This window comes from Bos javanicus, chromosome 18 (assembly GCF_032452875.1).
Source record: "Bos javanicus breed banteng chromosome 18, ARS-OSU_banteng_1.0, whole genome shotgun sequence".
Classification (NCBI taxonomy): Eukaryota; Metazoa; Chordata; class Mammalia; order Artiodactyla; family Bovidae; genus Bos; species Bos javanicus.
The window spans coordinates 34,826,287-34,846,444 of NC_083885.1; the positions used below are offsets into that span (position 1 = coordinate 34,826,287).

General features: G+C 51.6%; 2 protein-coding genes and 1 long non-coding RNA gene across 5 annotated transcripts; all 3 read left to right on the top strand.

The window, feature by feature from the left end:
• Nucleotides 1-4,869: 4,869 nt before the first annotated feature.
• LOC133230283 (carboxylesterase 4A-like) lies at nt 4,870-5,476 on the top strand. Its single transcript, XM_061387470.1, has one exon. The coding sequence runs from the start codon at nt 5,027-5,029 to the stop codon at nt 5,474-5,476; it is 450 nt and encodes a 149-aa protein (XP_061243454.1). The 5' UTR covers nt 4,870-5,026.
• On the top strand, nt 5,471-12,211 carry LOC133230281 (carboxylesterase 4A). Of its 3 annotated transcripts, XM_061387467.1 has the most exons (10): nt 5,471-5,802; nt 7,266-7,370; nt 7,448-7,552; nt 7,677-7,715; nt 8,225-8,365; nt 8,874-8,948; nt 9,335-9,488; nt 10,147-10,275; nt 10,481-10,553; nt 11,472-12,211. In XM_061387467.1, the coding sequence occupies exons 1-10, from the start codon at nt 5,563-5,565 to the stop codon at nt 11,611-11,613; spliced, it is 1,203 nt and encodes a 400-aa protein (XP_061243451.1). In that variant the 5' UTR covers nt 5,471-5,562; the 3' UTR covers nt 11,614-12,211. The 3 variants fall into 3 exon arrangements, with proteins under 3 accessions (XP_061243451.1, XP_061243453.1, XP_061243452.1); XM_061387469.1 differs by lacking the exon at nt 9,335-9,488 and having other exon boundaries at nt 8,874-8,982; XM_061387468.1 differs by lacking the exon at nt 7,266-7,370.
• Nucleotides 12,212-15,001: 2,790 nt separating this feature from the next.
• LOC133230284 (uncharacterized) lies at nt 15,002-19,864 on the top strand. Its single transcript, XR_009730808.1, has 2 exons — nt 15,002-16,153; nt 19,532-19,864. It is a non-coding gene; the product is annotated as an uncharacterized LOC133230284 (long non-coding RNA).
• Nucleotides 19,865-20,158: the final 294 nt, after the last annotated feature.

A 20,158-nucleotide genomic window follows, 5' to 3' on the forward strand; every position in this document is an offset into this window, starting at 1 on the left:
GGGTGTGAGGGTGTGTTCTTATCACACCAATTGTTGTTCAGTTGCTCAGTCATGTCCAACTCTTTTCCATCCCTCTTTGCTGCCTGACTGCAGCACGCCAGGCTCCTCTGTCCTCCACTGTCTCCCAGAGTTTGCTCAAATTCATGTCCATTGAGTCAGCGATGCTATTTAACCACCTCATCCTCTGCCACCCTCTTCTCCTATTGCTTTTAGTCTTTACCAGCATCAGGTCTTTTCTAATGAGTCAGCTCTTCACATCAGGTGACCAAAGTATTGGAGCTTCAGCTCAGCATCAGTCCTTCCAATGAACATTCAGGGTTGATTTCCTTTAGGATTGACTGGTTTGATCTCCTTGCAGTCCAAGGGATTCTCAAGAGTCTTCTCCAGCTCCACAGCTCGAAAGCATCAATTCTTTGGCATTCAGCTGTATCAATGCTATTTGAAAAATGAGTTGCAGCAAAATCTTCTAGAAGGGGTTGAAAATCTAATTTCCTGATGCCACCTGAGATTATCTTTCAGAGGATGTAGAATGGGACCTAGGAATCTGAATTTCCTGATGATTTCTCCAGAGGATTCTAATGCCCAATCAAGTTCGATAATATTTTGATTAGATTTGCTTTCTGTCATCTCTGTAGGGTGAGCCCCCAGGGAACCAGGGCACAGAAAAATTCAACTTTTTGTTTTGTTTTTTGACCATGTGGCTTGTGAGATCTTAGTTCCCAGCCAGGGATTGAGCCTGGGCCCTTGGCAGTAAGAGTACAGAGTTCTAGCCACTGGACCATTAGGAAATTCCTGAAAAATTTAGTTTTGATAAAGGGGGCGGAAGAGAAAGAAATGACAGGGGTGCTTCCGGAAGGGGAAAAACAAACAAAGAAACATAGCTTTGATACCTTAAATCAAATACACTAGATAAAATTCCTAAGAGGAACACAAAAGAAGTAGGCAATGACACAAGTGAAAAGTTTCAAGCTGGTGCAGTGGCAGATGGGTCAAGGTGTTTCTGATGTCCAGGGTGACCCTTCTCTTCTCTTTCTAGGTGCCTTGCACACCAAGGAGCCTCTAGCGGATACCAAATATGGGACACTCCGAGGAAAGCAGATACACGTGGGGAAGACGCCCATCAATGTCTTCCTAGGAGTTCCCTTCTCCAAACCTCCTGTGGGTGCCCACAGATTTGCTGCCCCAGAACCCCCAGAGCCCTGGGAAGGAATCAGAGATGCTACCACCTACGCCCCTGTGTAAGAACCAGAGGACTGTGGGCTGGGTGGTGGGCAGATCCCAAGCAAGGCAGTGAACCCATGCCCGCTTCTGGGCCAGGGTTTGAACAACTCACTGAAGAGTGCACTGTGTGGCCACAGGCAAGCCTGGGGACCATTCTGGGCCTCAGTTTCCAAACCTATATAATGAAGCAGCTGGTCTAGATGGTATTTAAGGCACTGATAAGGCTGTTTTTTATTCTCTTGTGGGAAGGCTCCAGGCAAAGAGGAGGTGCATACTGACTGTGCCCCCAGGACCCACTGGGAAGCTGTTTCCCTAAATGTGTGTGAGGAACAGTACATACACAGAGAACCCTGAGCTCTTCCCTCTTCCTTGGTGCTTGAACCTAAGAAGCCCACATGTCACCCCCAGCCCTTCACTGCAGAATATGGGGAAACCTGGACTCAGTTGCAGTTTCAATGTCCCAGGGTCTTAATGCAACCCCTAGCTGGGCCTGAATCACATGAGCATGTTGGGACAATGACTGCCCTTTGAAGCACTGGGCTTGGCAGTTTACCAAGAACAAATATATTTACTGTTCACTCAGACCATTGAGTAACACACTGTCCAGAACATTCTATGATGAACATTAACACTGTTCAGCATTGGTTGGATAAATTACTGGATTTAGAAAAATGTCTACTATGAGAACCTGGGTGTCAGGTGATATAAAAAACTACAACTACTTGGGTATCTAGTTGTTAAAAGACAGGATGTCCACTGTTAGAACATGATTTACTGTTACTGGAACACTGGGGTGTTGGTTGTTAAACTACTGGCCATCACTGAGAGAAGCCTAGGCATTCTGAACATTGTGTGACTGTTATTTGGAACTCCATGGATCAGGTGACAGAACATGAAAAAACCGTTGTTGGAACACTGAGGATCAGGAGTTTTGAGATTGGGGTGTCCCTTGCATAAACATCTGGGTGTCAGTTGTGGGAATATTGGCCACTGGCTGTTTGGAACACAGAGTGTCAGGTGTACGAATTTGTGGATAACTTAGAACAGATTGTGGGGTGGTAATTAAGGGGAGAACAGGGAGAAAGAAAGGTCTTGCAGAGATGGTGGCTTTGGCCAGGGTAGTTACAGTGGAGGTGAGTGGGAGTAGTCAGGCTCCAGATTTATTTTGAAGGTAACACTGACAGGATTTTCTGGAGAATTGGATGTGAGTCACAAGGAAAGAAGAATAATCAAGGATAATGACTAGTTTGGGGGCAGAGTAGCAAGGCGAATAGAGGCACAATTTACCTAAATGGAGAAGACTAGGGCAAGAGCAGGTTTGGGCAAAACAAGAGTTCATTTTGGGGTATGTTAAGTTTGGCATGTCTAATAGATATCCATGTGGAGATGTGGAATAGATGGTTTGGACAAAGGGAGCTGGAAGGAGACTAGTCATCAGAATGTCAGTGGTGTGAAGCCCTAGGCCTGACGGACATCAGCTCAGGAAAGAAAAATCAGACTGAAAAGAGAAATGAGGATTGAGGCCTGGGGCATTGTCCTACTTAGGCCAGAAAGAACAGAAGGAGTCACCCATGAGGTGGCAGGAAAACCAGGACAGTGGGATTGCAGAAGCCTAGAGAAGGAAGTCAGGTGGCAGAGGATGAGATGGTTGGATGGTATCACCGACTCGATGGGCATGAATTTGAACAAACTTCGGGAGACAGTGGAGGTACTGTAGTCCACAGGGTCGCAAAGAATAAGACATGACTTGGTGACTGAACCACAACAGAGAAGGAAACTCTGAAGAAGCAGAGAATGGTCAACCATACAGAGGGGCTATCAGGGCAAGTAAGATGATGGGAGAGATTTAGCAAGATGGAAGTCATTGGTGACTTTGACAGGAATGGCTTTAGTGGCAGGTTGGAGACAGAGGCCTCAAATGCTTATAACCCCAGTTCTAGGCTCTAAGAGCCCTGGCCTTCCTGCTAGGATGCTGGATGTGATTTATTGGACAGCATAAAGAAAGCTGAGCGCTGAAGAATTGATGCTTTTGAACTGTGGTGTTGGAGAAGACTCTTGAGAGTCCCTTGGACTGCAAGTAGATCCAACCAGTCTATCCTAAAGGAGATCAGTCCTGGGTATTCTTTGGAAGGACTGATGCTGAAGCTGAAACTCCAATACTTTAGCCACCTGATGTGAAGAACCAACTCATTGGGAAAGACCCTGATGCTGGGAAAGATTGAAGGCGGGAGGAGAAGGGGACGACAGAGGACGAGATGGTTGTATGGCATCACTGACTCAGTGGACATGAGTGTGAGTAAATTCCGGAAGTTGGTGATGGACAGGGAGGCCTGGCATGCTGCAGTCCATGAGGTTGCAGAGTCGGATACGACTGAGCTCCTGAACTGAACTGATACTAACACCAACATTAGCTGCTGCTGAGAAGTCAAGCAAAGACAATCTATATAGAGAGAGACAAGTTGCCTACTGGTGATCTTGGACAAGGTGGTAGGTGTGGAGGGAAAGAAAATCTATTGAAAAGTTTGGCCTTGAGGGGAAGAGAGAGAGAGATTAGTTGCTGGAGAAGGTGGGTAGTAGAGGATAGGTTTGGACCAAGGTATGTTGAAGTGCTGTGGGGAAGGACTGAAAAGGAACAGGTGATGATCTAGGGTTAGGGAGGTGGAGATGAATTACACCTACAAAAACTCACATACACATAGTGAAGACAGGCTGGGACAAGAGAAGGGAACAGAGGAGTAGGTAGACAGGGTTCCTGCATCCAGTCAAATGCGCCCAGCCCCACCTGTTATAAGAATAGCCATCTCCAGGGCTGGGCCAGCATGGAGGGAAGGCAAGATGGCCTGACATCCCAAGATCTATACAGTGCATATGCACAGGGCCAAGTGCCAGGAATCAGATGAACACATCTCCATCCCTACCCTTTGGAAGCAAAAACAACCAATCAAAATTACTCCAGGCCAGTATTGTAGTTAGTGGTGTATAGAGGTTTGGGAAGCCCAGAGGGGAAAGTGCCCAGCAGAGACACACATAAGCTGGACCTTAAATGTGAGTAGGAGCTTGCTGGGCAGAGGAGAAGGCATTTGGTAGAGAGAATAGAGGCATGGGAGCTAGGAGGTGGGAGGCAAGAGGTCCTCTGTATTTGGAGCAAAGAGTGACTGGGAGGAAATGACTAAATGGGAAGGAGAGCCTAGGTCAATGTGGGTGAACCTAGACTTTATCCTGGGGGCAGAAGGAACCAGGGAAGGTAATAAGGAGGGGAGTGACATGGTCAGATTTGTGTTGTCTGTCAATCTTTCCAGCCAGGGAGTGGAGGATGAGTTGGAGGGGAGGTGAAGAGGCAGGGGCAGAGTCCTGGCCAGGGTGATGGTGGCTTTCACAGGGCAGCAGCCTTGAAGTGAACAGAGGGGGCCTACTCAAAAGCTGTTTTGGAGTCAGAATAGAGACTGAGGGGAGGACAGGGCAGGTAAGAAAGGAGTTTGCTCAGGGCATCCAGGTTTCTAGCTTGACAGCACCAACAGGTCTCCAACAGGAGCAGGGAACTGCTTCCTTCCTTGGGAAGAGGCACACCAAGGCGCAAGGCAGGGAATGCCAACCTGCCCCTCACCCCTGGACCTAATGTTAGTGGAGACTGCTAGGACAAGGACACACACACACACACACACTGCCTAAATTTTGTTTTGGGTTCTAGTCCCTCACTATTGGAACCTGGGTTGAAACCAATCTCCCCAGTATCACCACGGTGCCGGACCCCAACTCACATCGTGTCCACAGGTGCCTCCAGGAGTCCTGGGGGCAGGTCACTTCCATGTATTTCAACACACACAAACGATATAAATGGCTGCACTTCAGTGAGGACTGTCTGTACCTGAATGTGCACGCGCCAGTGCGAGCGCGCGGGGACCCTCTGCAGCCCGTGAGTACTCAGCCTTCAACCACCCACCATCCCATTCAAGCACCCCACTGTCCCGCTCAGGCCTCAGCCCTTCTCGCCCAGGTGATGATCTGGTTCCCAGGAGGCGCCTTCCTCGTGGGTTCCGCTTCCACGTACGATGGCTCCGAATTGGCTGCCCGGGAGAAAGTGGTGGTCGTGGTTCTGCAGCACAGGCTCGGCATCTTGGGCTTCCTCAGGTGGGCGGGACCGGAAACCCACGCCTGGGATCAGGGGCGGGGCCTCCTCGGCACTTGGGCTAAGGGCGGAGGAGGTGAGGATTGGGTGGAAGAAAGGGGCGTGGTCTATGGGGGCGTGTCCTCGTGAGGGGCGTGGCAGGTGTAATGCTTGGAGCAGACAGGTAGGTGCTCGCTACCGCTCAATGGGGGCGGCGCCCAATTATAAGGAAGGAGATGCGGTGGTTAGACCCAGTCTCTGAGGGACAGGGCGGAACAAGGTGCGGGGCTCCTGACCCTGATAGTGAGCCCCGCGCTCTCAGCACTGGCGACAGCCAAGCGCGCGGGAACTGGGCCCTGCTGGACCAGATTGCGGCTCTGCGCTGGGTGCAGAAGAACATCGAAGCCTTCGGTGGAGACCCAGGCTGTGTGACTTTGTTCGGCCAGTCATCAGGGGCCATGTGCATCTCGGGACTGGTGAGTGCAATGCCCAGATAGACCTAAGCACAGTCGCAGGACCGCGTGGCCCACGGGTTCTGCACATATACTTGTGCAGATTTGGGTATACAAGAACATTCCAATCCACAGACCTGCCCTCACCACTGCCATGGGTACCACCCCTCACAGTCAAGGATATCTGTTCCATTCAGGGAGGAAACCAAGCCAGCCCAGAAAGGGCAATGCTAAGTCTATGAATGTGGTGGGCCAGAAAGATCATCCAGCACTTCCTGCCTCTCCACATTCCCCCAGAGGTCTATGCCCGAAACAGAGACCACTATGTGCCCTCTGGGCAGGGTTGGGGCCACAGATCAGGCATACGAGTCAGGCCTAGGTTAGAGACTGGGCTTTGCCCCTGACTTCTGGGGTACTGCTGACCTAGAGTTTGAGGGTAGGTCAGGTGCCCTGTGAGGGTCATGTGGCTGGGCAGTCAGCGGGGACCACATCACACAGGACCTCATGGGCCACAGTAATAACACTCAAACACTTGAGCACATTCCGTGTGCCAGTCACTTTTCTAAGCACTTAACGCGTATTCATTCACTGAATTACCTCAGCAATCCAAAAAGGGGAGTATTCCCTTTCTGCACTCTACAAAAAGAGAAGTGTTCTCCACTCTACAGAGGAAGAAAGTGAGGCCCAGAGAAGTTAAGCAACTTTATTGAAAATGCATTGGAGAGCAGGCAAAGATTTTAAGCAGGGGCGTGACACAATCAGATGTGCCTTTAGAGTTGGCTCTGTCTGCTGGATCTGGGTTAAAATGAAGCACAAACAGAGGCTTGGAGTCCACCTTGGGGTGAGGGATGTTATATCTAATGGGGGCTAGTTCTGAAAAAGAAGCAGGAAGGATGGACAGTAGAGGAGCAATGCAGGAGGTCAAATAGTCAGGACAGGGCCAATTGCAGCATGCAGATGACCGGAGGAGAGAGGGAAGGCCCAGGTGGATGATGTGGGTAAGGGACAACACCCAGATGGGGAGTGGCTGGAGCAAGTTTGGGGCACATGAAGTCTGAGGTGCCCAGGGGATAGGATGGGGGTCCCATATATGGTTGTTCTCTCCAACCTGGGTAGCAGGGGAAAGCTAAGAGCTATCAGTGCAGGTAATTGGGGTCATGGGAACCATAGGGTCCCCTTCCCATATTCCTAGCCCAGTAGCAGAGGGGAGGCCCTTTTGGTTTGTTACAACAACAGAACCACTGCAACAGCACCAGATGCCCTGGGGGAACCCTGGGGCCATTCCACAGACCAGGACATGGATGCCCAGAGAGTAGAAGGCACAGGCTCTAGATTTAGGACTCCAACCCAGAACTCCTGTCTCCCTCCTTGCTTCTGCCCTCTCTGGGCCCCTTCAAGCAGCCTAGCCAGGCCAGAAAGGCACCCCAAACTGCCCAAGTGGTCCCCATTTGTGCATGTCATGGCTGCCACTCCCCCCACCCCTGCAGATGACATCATCCCTAGCCCGGGGTCTCTTCCATCGGGCCATTTCCCAGAGTGGCACTGCAGTATTCCAAAACTTCATCACTCCTGATCCACTGAAGGTGGCCAAGGTGAGTGTCTCCTCTCTCCTAAGGTTCAGCAAGGGAGGCAGGATGGGCACACACTCAAGCACCTCTTCTCTTCACAGAAGATTGCCCAGCTGGCAGGCTGCAATCACAACAGCACAAAGATTCTGGTAGACTGCCTGAGAACACTATCGGGGGCTGAGGTGATGCGTGTTTCCCAGAAGATGGTAGGTAGAACTTCCTTCCGGCCTCTGACCCAGCTGCCTGCATCCTTCTGACCTGGTACCCAGCCGCCCCAGGCACCATGCCTCAGAAGATTCCCTTTAGTCCCATTCTCTTCTCTTCCCACAGAGATTCTTCAAACTGCACTCCCAGGAAGACCCTCAAAAGGTGAGCAGACCCCATTCTGTCTGAACATCTCCTGTGAGCCAGACACTTAGGATACTCAGGCCAAAATTCCTTCACAGGGCTGATGTTCCACTAGGGGCAGACAATAAACACTATAAATAAATGAATTAGTCACTTCTTTAGGAGGTGATAAGTTAATGGAAACAAAAGGAGGAGAGTCAGGAGGTTGGGCATGTTGGGAAGGGTAGGATTTTAAATAGAAGGAAAAGAGAAGTCTTAGCAAAGATTTTCAAGAGATGAGAGAATGCGCTATGTGAATACCTCTTGGTGTCAGCTGAGGGGTGGGAAATGGGGGAATCCTGAGTCTGAGTAGCCTGGTCCTGCCTGTGGCTGGTCCTCTCTCACACCAGGTTGACTGAGCCCCAGCCTTTTCCCAGTCAAAGCGCATATAGCTAGAGTAATTTCTGGAACTTGCTGAGCTGGTGTCTTAGACCAACGGGGTCCTAGGAGGGTAAGTGAGAGGATTGGCTGGAAACCCCCTTGCCTTATAGGTTGTGTGGTTCATGAGCCCCGTGGTGGACGGTGTAGTGTTCCAAGACAACCCTATTGTGCTTCTGACTCAAGGGCAGGTTGCACCTGTGCCTTACCTTTTGGGTGTCAACAATCTGGAGTTCAACTGGCTCTTGCCTTTTGTAAGTGAAGAGGAGGGATGCCCATCACAGTAGGGGTAGGAGAGGATGCCTCTTGAGCAGTGCTGAGTACCAGGTCAGATCCCAGAGGCCTCTCTGGGGATGCCCAAGAGCTTGGAGCCTCCTGCAGTCCCTGTGCAGTGAGAACTGTACAGGAATGATGAGAGGGAGAGAAGTGTAGTCTCTTGGAGGTTTGGGGGCCCCAAATCTTTAGCTCATAGTGTGAATGGGTCCTCATATCCATTCGTTCCCCTCCAGGTGGCTGTACATCCTGGGTCCCTCCCTTGCTCCCTGGGTGGATCAGGGCAGATGCCCGAGCACAGGAGGGCCCTCCCAGCCCCCACTGGAGCTCCAAACCAAGTTAGCGAAGGAGACATTGGGAGCAGGAGTGTGGGAAAAGGTCATGGGCACTTCTGCTCTGAGAAGAGCCTTGGGGCCTGATGTAGCACAGCTGGAATCCTTCCTAATGTTTGGGCCTGGCCTACACCTGGGCTCTTGCCTTGTGGAGCAGATCATGAAGTTCCCGATGAGCCATCTAAGGAAAGAAACCATCGCCAAGCTGCTCTGGAGTACCAGCACCCTGTTGGTGAGGGGCCGTGCTGTCACGTCTGCTCTGTTTGGTTGGACAAGGCAGCCTCCCTATTTTTACCTAGTAGCTGCTCTTCACAAAGGGCTCCCAGCCTGGACAGAGATATTCCTTGAGGGGGCATGGGGTTTTGCATGGGATCAGGTGGCTGCTGCTGGGCAAGGCTCTCCAGACTTCCTCTGGGACACAGCAGGCAGTTCTTATGCAGCTAAAACACTGGGGTAAGAATTGTCAAAGGGGGAGACCTTCCCAGGAGGCTCCTCATCCCCCCACACCCAGGCCAAAAACTCCTGGGGGTGCCAAGCCTAGATTCAAGTCACCGGTGTGCCTACCTCTGACCCAGCTGACACCCCACACCTCAGGGTGGGTGTGACTTCCCCACCTAGAATGTCACCAAGGAGCAGTTACCACTGGTGATGGAGGAGTACCTGCGTGATGTGGATGACCATGACCAGAAGATGCTACAAAAACATGTGATGGACCTAGCGGCGGATGCTACCTTTGTGTACTCCACACTGCAGGCTGCCCACTACCACCACAGTATGTGGGGTCCTCAAGAGTGGCCACACCCTGTCCACTGGTGCTGCTTGCCACTGGGCTGACCAATCACTCACTCACCCTCTCTGTACCTCTGGGCTGATGTAGAATTCCAAGTGGCCACAGAAGAGGCAGCATACTGTCAACTGCAGAGAAGAGAGGCTGTTCCTTAGGGCTGAGGAGGGCAAGGCCAAGGCCAGCCCAGAGGAAACAGCCTAGGGTGGTCAGGGAAGGTCTCCTGGCTGCAAGGACAGGCCTCTATAGGGGTATCTTGGAGATCCTTCCTAGGCTGACTCAGGCTTGGGCAACACATGGGTGAGAGGTCAAAGGAGGGGCTGGAGAAGGTAGACACTGAAGAACCTTAAGTGCCAAATAGAGAGAGGAGAGGTTCAGTGGAAGGAAGAGGAAGGCTTACCACAATCCCATGAACTGTTTTCCCGTCCCTAGTCTGCAGATGAGGACTTGCAGCTCTGAGAGGTTGGGTGTCTTGCCCCAGGTCACATGGCTAATGAGTAGTGTAGGTAGGATTCGAATCTGCTCCCTGGGTTCTGAAGCCCAGGCTCTTTCCCCTGCTTAATGCAGGTGGGTGGGATGCGTGGGGTGAATGAGAAGCCCGGGCTGAGACTTTTTCAGCAGCCCTCATTGGGTTCCTTGTTCCTAGATGCTGGCTTCCCTGTCTACCTGTATGAGTTTGAGCACTACGCTCCTGGCACTATCGTAAAACCCCGCACTGATGGGGCAGACCACGGAGATGAGATCAGCTTCATCTTCGGAAGTCCTTTCTCCAAAGGTGCCGAAGCCCCACGTGACTCCCCGCTGGGTGTCTAATCTCTCCATCTTTGTGTTCTGACCCCTGGCTGACCACAGGGAGTTAGCTAGCAAATTCTTAATCTGGAATGCTCTCCCAAATGAAAGCCTCCCAGCATGGAAGCAGTGGGGTGGGATGTCCCCACCCCATGCTCTGTTCTAAACACCACCTTCCATTCTGCCTCCAGGCCATTCCTCAAACAAGGAGAAGGCACTGAGCCTCCAGATGATGAAATACTGGGCCAACTTTGCTCGCACAGGGTGAGTCTGATCCCCCAACAGGTGCGGGTGGTCTTCCTACCAGCGCTAGACCCAATGGTCAGCTGTTTCAGATATTTGTCCTTGTGTGTCCCATAGAAAAGGCACCCGGGCCTAAATGTCCCTAGAATGTACCTCTCTTTGTCCCATGACCACATCCTTCATTCACTCAAGCATTCCGCAGTCAATGTGTTTTTATGTGGCCAGTTCAGTACTGGGAGCTGGAATTCAAGGGTATCATAGACATGATCCCCATCTGCCAGTGGCCTGTTAATGGTTAACAAAAATATTAAATTACCATCTGGCATGATGAGAATTGTGTTGGGGGAGCAGAAGGCACTATGAGAGCATAGAGGAGGTGTCTGACCAACCTGGGGTGGGCAGGGGTGGCTTCCTGGCAGAGATGACTTCTCAGCTGAGCTTTGGCTAGTCTTGCAACTAGTTTCCATCTCCACATTCTCTCTCCTTTCTCTCCATCCTCCTGATGACACTCAAGGGATCTTTCTGAAATATCATTTGACCAAATCACCCACTTAAAACTTCATGGCTTCCCTTTGTTCCCAGGTAAAGTCCCACTCCCTTCACTTGGAACAAAAGTCTTCAAAATCCTTCCTGTTTCATCTCCTCTCCACACCTATTCTCTTGACACACTGTATATTTTCACCTAACCCTGTACTTGTGCTTTCTTCCAAAAGCCCTAGGCTTTCATACCTCCAACCCTTTGCACATACAGTTCCCTCTGCCTCGAGGTCCCCTCCCACCACTCTTTTCCTCCTCTTTCTTAAAGATCTGTCTAAATATCATCTCTGTAAGGCCTTCTTGAACCCTACCTCCCAAAGGGAAAGTGAATGAGGGAAAAGTAACAGAAGGAGGCAAGATGAAGATGAGCTCAAATAATCCTCTCTCCTTCCTCCCGGGCAGAAACCCCAATGGTGGGAAGCTGCCCTACTGGCCACGCTACAACAAGGATGAGAAGTACCTGCAGCTGGATTTAACCACAAGGGTGGGTGTGATGCTCAGGGAGGAGAAGATGGCCTTTTGGAAGAGGCTGCATCAGAATTAAGGACCTGAAAAGCCAGGCAATTCTGAGGGTGGCTCTGCAGGAAGGAGCCTTAGGGATTGTCCCACCACTCAGGCTTTGGGAAGACTGGCCATGGACATATCTGGGACAAGCATCCGGCCCTCCCCAGTCCAGGTCCTGCAGAGGGTACCTATTCCTTCCATGACAGAGCCTTAGCCTGTTTAGGGCCCAGAATCACCCTCTTCAGCCTGACATCCCATGATGTCCAGCTATCTCACTGACCATTGGATTAGTCCAGGCCCTTTCTGCCAGATTCTGCCCAGCTACCCAGACTCAGAATAAATGCTTCTCTTCCTTCTCCAAATCCTCCCACCCATCAAGGTCAACTTCAAGCCACTTCTTACGGGAAGTCCACCCAGATAGCCACTGCCCCACCATTGCAAACAGTTTGCCGTTCGTCATTCATCCTGCTCAACCTTATGCCTTTTCACATTGGACTGAGGCCTTGGGCAGGTTATATGTTATAAGGAGTGATGCTTTGACAGCTGGGGATCTTCTCCCCTTTCCATACCGATTTTTCCCAGGGCCCCTTCAAAGCCTGGCCACAGAGACAGTCCTTAATAAAGACACGTTGACTTGCCCTGAATTTGTGTCCATCTGTGAAACAGTTGGGTGAAGTGGATGGTTTCTTGATGTGAGTCCTTGGAGGGAGGGAGCACTCTGGCTTCTCTCTGCTGGGCTGAGCCTGCGCTGCTCACTCAGTCAAGGAGAGCTGCTACAAAGTTGCCTGGGCTGCAGAACACCTGGCTTTTTTTTTTTCACTGTCTCTAGTGCACCTCTCAGGACATCCACATGCCATGCTCACTTGTCCACTGGGTGAGGTCTTGGTGCTGCATTCAGACTCCTCACTCTCTGGTCTCTCTTGCAACCTGGGCATACCGCCACTGATCCCACAGGTTTTTTGTTTTATTTGGGAATTTTTTGTGGATTTTTTTATTTTTGGAAAATATACACAACATGCAATTTACCATTTTAACCATTTTAATTTCAGTGACATTAAGTACATTTATATTATCATCATCATCATCCATCTCCAGAATTTTTTAATCATCCCAAACTGAAACTCAACGTCCATTTAACAATAGCTTCCTATGCACCCAAACCCTGCTTTCCACTATTCTACTTCCTAGCCTATGAATTTGAGTATTTCAGGAGCTTCGTGTGAACGGAATCATACAGTATTTGTCCTTTCATGTCTGGCTTTTTTCCTTTGCGTGTCTTCACATATTGTAGCATATTTCAGAATTTTATTCCTGTTTAAGACTGAATTATGTTCCATTGTATGTACATACCACATTCTGTTTCTCTATCTGTGGATGAACATTTGGGTTGTTACTACCTCTTGGCTGTTGTGAAAAATTCTCTGAACATGAGTGTCGTGTCCCACAGGTTTTGTGCCATAAACTATAATGTCAATTAGATTCTTTATTCCTAGAGGGTTTCCTTAGTGTCTGAGACAACTGGAGGCTGCAAAGCCCCATGGGGTGAGGGACACCCAATCCTCCATACCCTCACGTCTAAGCCCCCAACACAAAGGGATGGTTGGAGGAGGGAGAAGAGCCCCTTTCAGGTAAACATTTATCTTCACGACAATGCTGGCACATAGATTTTATTATCCCATTTCTACAGACAAGTAAACTGAGACAAGAGACATAAAAGTCCTTGCTCAAGGTCATGAACTAGTGGTGGCAGAGTGGGAATTTGATCCAGGCCTGTCTGACTCACCCTGCCACCTCTATCCAGACCTGGAACAACCCCTGAGAGAAGGTGGCCCCAAAGGAGGTGTGACAGCTCCAATTTCAGGGGAGGAATAGCCAGAAGTCCCTGTCTACCTCTAACCAGGGAACGGGTGACTAAATAGCCATTTCTCAGTGAGAGCCAGAATGAGGACTAGGAGCTCAGCCCCCTGGAGGGCAGTCCTGGGCAACCAATACAGAAATCAGCAGATGCTGGCTGCGGTCTAGCTGGGCTTCACACACATACACACACACACACACACACACACACACGAAGGATGCCTATATGGGACACCCTGCCCTGGGGATCCAGAGGCCTGACCTCAGGCTGGTTCAGGCCTGCTTCTGAGGCTCCCTCATTTCTTCCCTCCTCAGGCTTCTCATGCAGGGCTGGGAAGGGAGTTTATGGAAACAGCCACCCACCCATAGGGTATTCTCTTCCAAATCAGAGGGAGAGCAGCTGAACCAGAGCGAGGGCTCAGCCAGCTGCAGGAGCTGTGAGGATCATAAAGGAATTCCGAGAACCCTGGCACCTTCTCTAAGACCTCAAGCCAGCGAGAACTCTGATGGGCAACCTGGATGGTGGGCTGGGCCCCTGCCTCCCAAAGTCCCTGCCTCATATCCTCCCTTCTTGCCTGCTCTTCTCAGATGTCACTGCTGGATGAAGGGGTTGGAGAAGGCAACGGACTGCCCTGTCTCCATCCTGTCTTCATGCCTTCGCTGGCATCCCCCGATGGCCACCCAGAGTCCTTCCTAAATCCCCTGTCGCAGGGAGCCCTTCTAAGAACTGATTAGATCTTGGTGAAGATCCCAGGGCGCTTCTGTGGCTTTTCCCCACCTTTACCTCGGATCGCCCGGGCCACTGTGAGCACAAAGGCGCACCGCTGCAAAGCTGGCCTGGGAACGGCGCTCACAGGCGGGGTTCAGCTGGCCCCTTCCTCTCCTCCAACACCCCCAGCTCCCTACCCCCAAGGCTGCAATTACCGGCAGAGGCGGCCGGGGAAGGGCCAATTAGTGCGGGAGTCGCAGCCCCTCCGCTGTGCCCGCGCTGACCGCAGCCCCCGCAGCGCCGCCGCCGCCCTCCCTGACCGGCAGACAGCGCCAGCCGCCTGGGAGCCCCGGGGGACGCGCCGTCCGGCCTCCCGCCAACTGTTGTGATGGATCCAGCAGCCTGGCGTGGGGCCAGAGCCCAGGCGGACGAGAGGGCGCCGGGAGCTGCAACTTGCTGCCGCTGGGTGGTGGGGGCGAGCGAAATGGGGCCTCCTTCCCCGTGAAGACTCCTGCGACCCCGACGGCTCGCGCCTGGCGCCTGCAGGCAGGCTGCAGGGGCGCAGTGGTGGCAGTGGGTAAGAGGAGGGGTTCCTCTTACAGCCTCACGGTCCTCAGCCTTGGAGACCTCCAAGGCTTCTTCCTAGGGTGGCCAAGCCCAGAGCAGTTCCCTGTTGGCGGCCTTAGCAGGGCCTGGCTTGAGAAACCCTGGGCTTGCACTTGATAAAGCTCCCCCCGCAGGCAAGGTGGGCAGACGGGTGGTTGGGCAGTGCGGGACCAAAGAAACCTTTGCACTGATAAGCCAATTCATGGACTTCCTGCCCTGGGTCCCAGCCCTGCACAACCTGCCTTGCTCATCTATAGGCTTTGAGACCCAAGGGGGATCAGTCTTGTACTCCGGGAGCCCACAGGCTGGCTAGACAGAAGCTCCAGGGACTTGGCTGGGATCCCAAGCTTATGAAGACTCTGAGGTCCAGGGAGGCTTCAGGTGAAGGAAAGAGGCGGCACCGCCACTTCAAGGCTTCCCCTTCCCCAGCCGACTCCTTTCTAGCCCAGACCAGACACACTGGGGCCCTGCAGTGGGGGGCGGGGTGGGCCTATGCCCAGGACACAGTCTGGATGAGGCTGGGGAACTGAAGAAGCAGGGGAGAAGGGTTTAGTGGAAAGGCTCACAAATGGGATTCACCAGAGATGCGCTGTACGAGACTCCCATTTCCTGTGCCACACAGGACCGGGTAAGAGGTGCTGGGACCTCTGACCAGTCCTGCAGGCAGTGTCCTGGGGTTCAGAATGGCCTTATTTCTATTTCCCAAGTGGTGCTAGTGGTAAAGAGTCTGCCTGTCCATGTAGAAGACGTAAGAGATGTGCAGGTTCAGTCCCTGAGTCGGGAAAATCCCCTGGAGGAAGGCATGCCAACCCACCTCAGTACTCTTGCCTGGAGAATTCCATGGAGAGAGGAGCCTGGCGGACTACAGTCCATGGGGTCACAAAGAGTCAGCAACTTAGCATGCATGCATGCACACCACTCAGGTCTGGTCTTAGTAGGGAAGGGCACTTCCCTACTAAGTGAGGTAGGGCCTGCCTTGTGCCCTAGAACCTCACTCAGAACCTTCTGGACCAGACTTCCTGTGAAGCAGAAAGGATCACTTCTAAGGGAATGAGAATTCCCCCTTTCTACGTACCAAGGTGATTAGCTATATGGAGAGAGGGTGGGGGAAGACAGTGAGAAAGTGGGTGTGGGGATTGAGTAAGGAAGAGAGACCATGACAGATATACCACCTTGGGTCCTTTGTGGAATGAGATGACAATGCATTAAATTAAAGCATGAAAGGACTTCCCTGGTGGTTCAGTGGCTAAAACTCTGTGCTCCCTATGCAGGATGCCTGGATTCAGTCCTGGTCAGGGAACTAGATCCCACATGCCCTAGCTAAGAGGTCGCATGCTGCAACTAAAGATCCTGCCTGCCACAACGGAGACAGAAGATCCTGCTACAACTAAGACCTGGCACAGCCAACCAAGTAAATAAATGAATGAAAAAAAAAAAAAAGCATGAGGGAATGTATGGAGATAGGTGACAGAGGCAGTGGAACCATCTGCCAAGAAACTTAGAGGGTGGAGAAAAGAAACAGAAGCAGGCGCCCCCGCTGCCGCGTCCCACCCGGGTGAGCACACGCGGGCGCCGAGCGCGGGGCCGCGCGCCCAACATGAACGCCAGCGGCCCGGGCTACCCGCTCGCCTCGCTCTACGTGGGCGATCTGCACCCGGACGTGACCGAGGCCATAAAAAAAAAAAGAAACAGAAGCAGGCGCACATGCACCCAGACAAGCAAATGGACAGCGAGACAGGGCAGTGCTGGGGGCTGTTCTGGAGAAGGGCACTACCTGGACACTTAGAAGGGGGCAGAGAGCAAAGGATCTGTTTCTCATCCCAGTTGTCTGACCACTGAGACCCTTTGGGACATGACAGAAGGGTCATCTGGAAAGGCTGTGGGAGCACAGAGATGAACCTGTCTTGGGCTAGGTTGGGGTGTTGGGGAAGGCTTCCAGGAGGAGGACCTGAAAGAACCAGTAGGAAAGAGTGGAGGGATGGAGGTGGAGAGGGAAGGGGAGGAACCCAGGCCCGGAGGCAGGAATTAGCCTCTTCCATCCCAGCAGCTGTGCATCAGCATGGCCCACACAGGAAGATTAAAAGAGGAACCAGCCCAGAGCTGGAGTACCAGGCCTGTAAGCCTGGGAGGGAACACGGCCCCTACCCTGAGGTACTGGAGAGCCGTGGGAAGGACAGGCACTGGTTAGGCTTATCTTCCAGAAGGAGCAACTGGAGGAGGAGAAGGGAGAAATAGGGAAGCCAGGAAAGGGTGGTACAGAACTGGAAGTGAGTCCTTCAGAGAACAGAGCAAACAACTTCATAAAGCAGATGGGCAAGACTTGGTGACAGAGGAGGGGAGGGGTGGTGGAAGTTGAGAGAGACTCCTAGGTGGGATGAGAAACAGATCCTTTGCTCTCTGCCCTCTTCTAAGTGCCCAGGTAGTGCCCTTCTCCAGGACACCCCCCAGCACTGCCCTGGCTCTGTCCATTTGCTTGGGCCAAGGCAGGAGGTCAGCTCTGAGCATCCACCCACTGCCATCCACAGGTGGCAGCCAAGGCTGCCAAGGCTCTGAGCCTTGGCTCAGAGCTCTTCCACCCAGCCTCGGAACTCATGTGAAGCCGCCCTAGGCCTGGGCCCAGGAAAAGGCCCAAGAGGGTGTCTAGTCCAGGTTGGGAGCACAGCCTGGAAGGCCAGGTGTTACTGGGGGAGCTCCTCCCCTCTGACCCCCCTCGCCAGAAGCTAATCAAGGTAGTACTGTAGCCTCCTGCCGCTGACCCTCTGTCGTTGCAATGATAGCTCCATGGCCATGAGGGGTTGAGTTTGGGCCTCTTTGTGGAGCAAATCAGAAGGGGAGGAAGGCCCATTGGAGCCCTGAAAGAACTCAGAAGCTAAGAGTAGACAGCCTCACAGAACAGAGCTCAACCTGTCTCTTTTAGGCAGAGTTTGGGAGCTGTGTGTTCCTGTCTGGGCCTGTCCTCTGTGTGTGTGTCCTCAGGCGGGCCACTGCCTATCTGGGCCTGGTTTCTACTCTCCAGTGCACTGGGAGCAATCTCTGGGGTAGGACACTGCTCTAGCCTCCCTCTCCTCCAGCTATGGTCCAGGACTCCTGTGTACTCTCAGCCTATTCATCCATAGGTGCTATGGAGGAGCACACCCATGACCTCTCCAAGGAGTCACTGGGTGATCATTATGTATCTTCTACTGTGAAGGAGCAAGGACCCTTTGAAAGGGGAGCTTGAAGGTGGAAGAAAAGCCTTTCAGAAATTAGCCCCAGTGGCAGGAAAATTCATCAAAAGCTGGCAGAAGTGCCGGCTGCTGATTTACGTCTCTTACCTAAGGAACAGCTCTTCTGGGCTGAGGGCAGGACTGGTAGCTTCCAGAGTCTTCCAAAGACCCCAGACCCAAAACTTCAAAACACTGGACCTTTTACTGGGATTTTCAGCATCTGATGGGGGGAGGGGCACCATCATCCGTTTTTTGGTTCCTGAATCATGGGATTCTACAGTGCTAGGAAAAGCTGCTGATAGATAGTGGCCTTGAGTTTGAATACAACTGCTGTGTGATCTCAGACACTCAGGTGACCTCTCTGATCCTCTCTGCCAGAAGGAATTCTGACCTTGCCTACCTTCTAGGTGACCAATACATCTATAATATTCAGTGCATGTGTGCTAAGTCTCTTCAATTGTGTCCGACTCTTTGCGACCATATGGACTGTAGCCCATCAGGCTCCCCTGTCCATGGGATTCTCCAGGCAAGAATCCAGGCATGGAGTGGGTTGCCATGCCTTCCTCCAAGGGATCTTCCCGACCTAGGGATTGAACCCAGGTTTAAATGGCACCCCACTCCAGTACTCTTGCCTGGAAAATCCCATGGACGGAGGAGACTGGTAGGCTACAGTCCATGGGGTCTCAAAGAATCGGACACTTTCACTTTCACTGAGCAATTTCAGTTTCACCTTCCTGAATTGCAGCCAGATTCTTTACCACCTGAGCTGCAAGGGAAGCCCATAATGCTCAGTACACCTGGGAAAAGAGTAATTTTTCATCAAGAGTGAGGATGGAACCATATCAGAACAATTCTCAGTAGAGGGACCGTCCAGCAGGAAAACAGTCTGAATGTGGAACTCATTATTAGGGTGGCACTTACCTCCCTCCCACTGCCAGGTATTACGGCAGGCAGAAGAGCTGTTGCAGGACACCCCTCCAGGGAGCACTGTTTACCTGGCTTACAGTGTGAACGAGCCCCAAAATGTAACCTGAACTCCACGCCCTTTGTACTCTCGACCTACCACCTACATGCATGCTTACACCACCCATGCCTCAGAGAAGCCGCTGATGGGATCTCTTGGTTACCATCTCACCCAAAACATCCACACTGGGTGGTCTTTAGAGCCCCTCCTCTTCCAGCCTGTCCATGGCTGCCTTCAGCTCCCAGAACTGGTCTGGCCACCAGGCCAGCCTGATCATTTGAAGCAGAATCCTTCGAAGGAGCTATGGATGTAGCAGACCCCAGAACCACAGGAAATCCCTTCCAGGCTGGTGAGGTGGCCATGGGCTAGTAACTCGGTTGGCCTATTTTTAAGACAGTGTTACAGCGCAATTGGGAAACCCTGCTTGCAAGGATGGTTTAGAGCTCAGCAAATTGGGGAAAGAATCCAAGAACAAGGCCAAGTTTCAAGGTATCAGCAGGGAGACAAAAGGAGAGAAAATAAAAGAGGATGCATTTGGACTCAGGCATCAATAAATGAGCCAGAAGTGGTTGTTGAATTATTCAGCCTCCTTTATTGATCCATTGATCTCTATCTGCAGGTCTTGGTTTATTCTTGGTTGGCATTTCCTGTGCCTGAGACAGTGGGAAGAGAAATGGAGAGAAGAAAGGAACAGGTTTTTAAGACTCCAGAAGAGAGAAGAGGCAAGGCCAAAGAGAAATTTGACAACAGGTATCAGGAACCTTAAAATGCCTGTATCTTTTGACATGGTGAATCTGTTTTCTGGAAATTGACCCTAAAAACACTATCCAAAACTTTTAAGAAACAGCCTTCAAGCATCACGATATTCACAGAAGCCTTATTTTATAGCACTGAATAACAGGAAACAATCTAAATAGTTATGTCCGACAATAAAGGATCAGCCAAGAAGTCATTAGGAGTTTTATATGATTACATGGGGAGATACTTATGCCATAGGATTAGGTCAAAATGGAGCATTCAAAACTGTACCCATAGGGGAATTCTGTGGTGGTCCAGTGGTTAGGACCGTGTGCTTTCACTGCCAAGGGCCTGATTTCAATCCCTGATCAGAGAACAAAGATTCTGCAAACTGCACAGCATGGCCAAAAAACCCCACAAAACCCTGTACATACAGAATGTCATAACTGTGTGAAGAAATGTGGATGGAAAAGGGCCAAAGAAAATATACCAAAATGTTAGCAATGAT

Coding starts and splice junctions, on each gene's coding strand:
- LOC133230283 (XM_061387470.1), top strand. CDS start 5,027: ATGTATTTCAACACACACAAACGATATAAATGGCTGCACTTCAGTGAG.
- LOC133230281 (XM_061387467.1), top strand. CDS start 5,563: ATGCGGTGGTTAGACCCAGTCTCTGAGGGACAGGGCGGAACAAGGTGC. Junction 7,716..8,224: donor CCCAGGAAGACCCTCAAAAG/GTGAGCAGACCC, acceptor CTTGCCTTATAG/GTTGTGTGGTTCATGAGCCC. Junction 10,554..11,471: donor GCCAACTTTGCTCGCACAGG/GTGAGTCTGATC, acceptor CCTCCCGGGCAG/AAACCCCAATGGTGGGAAGC.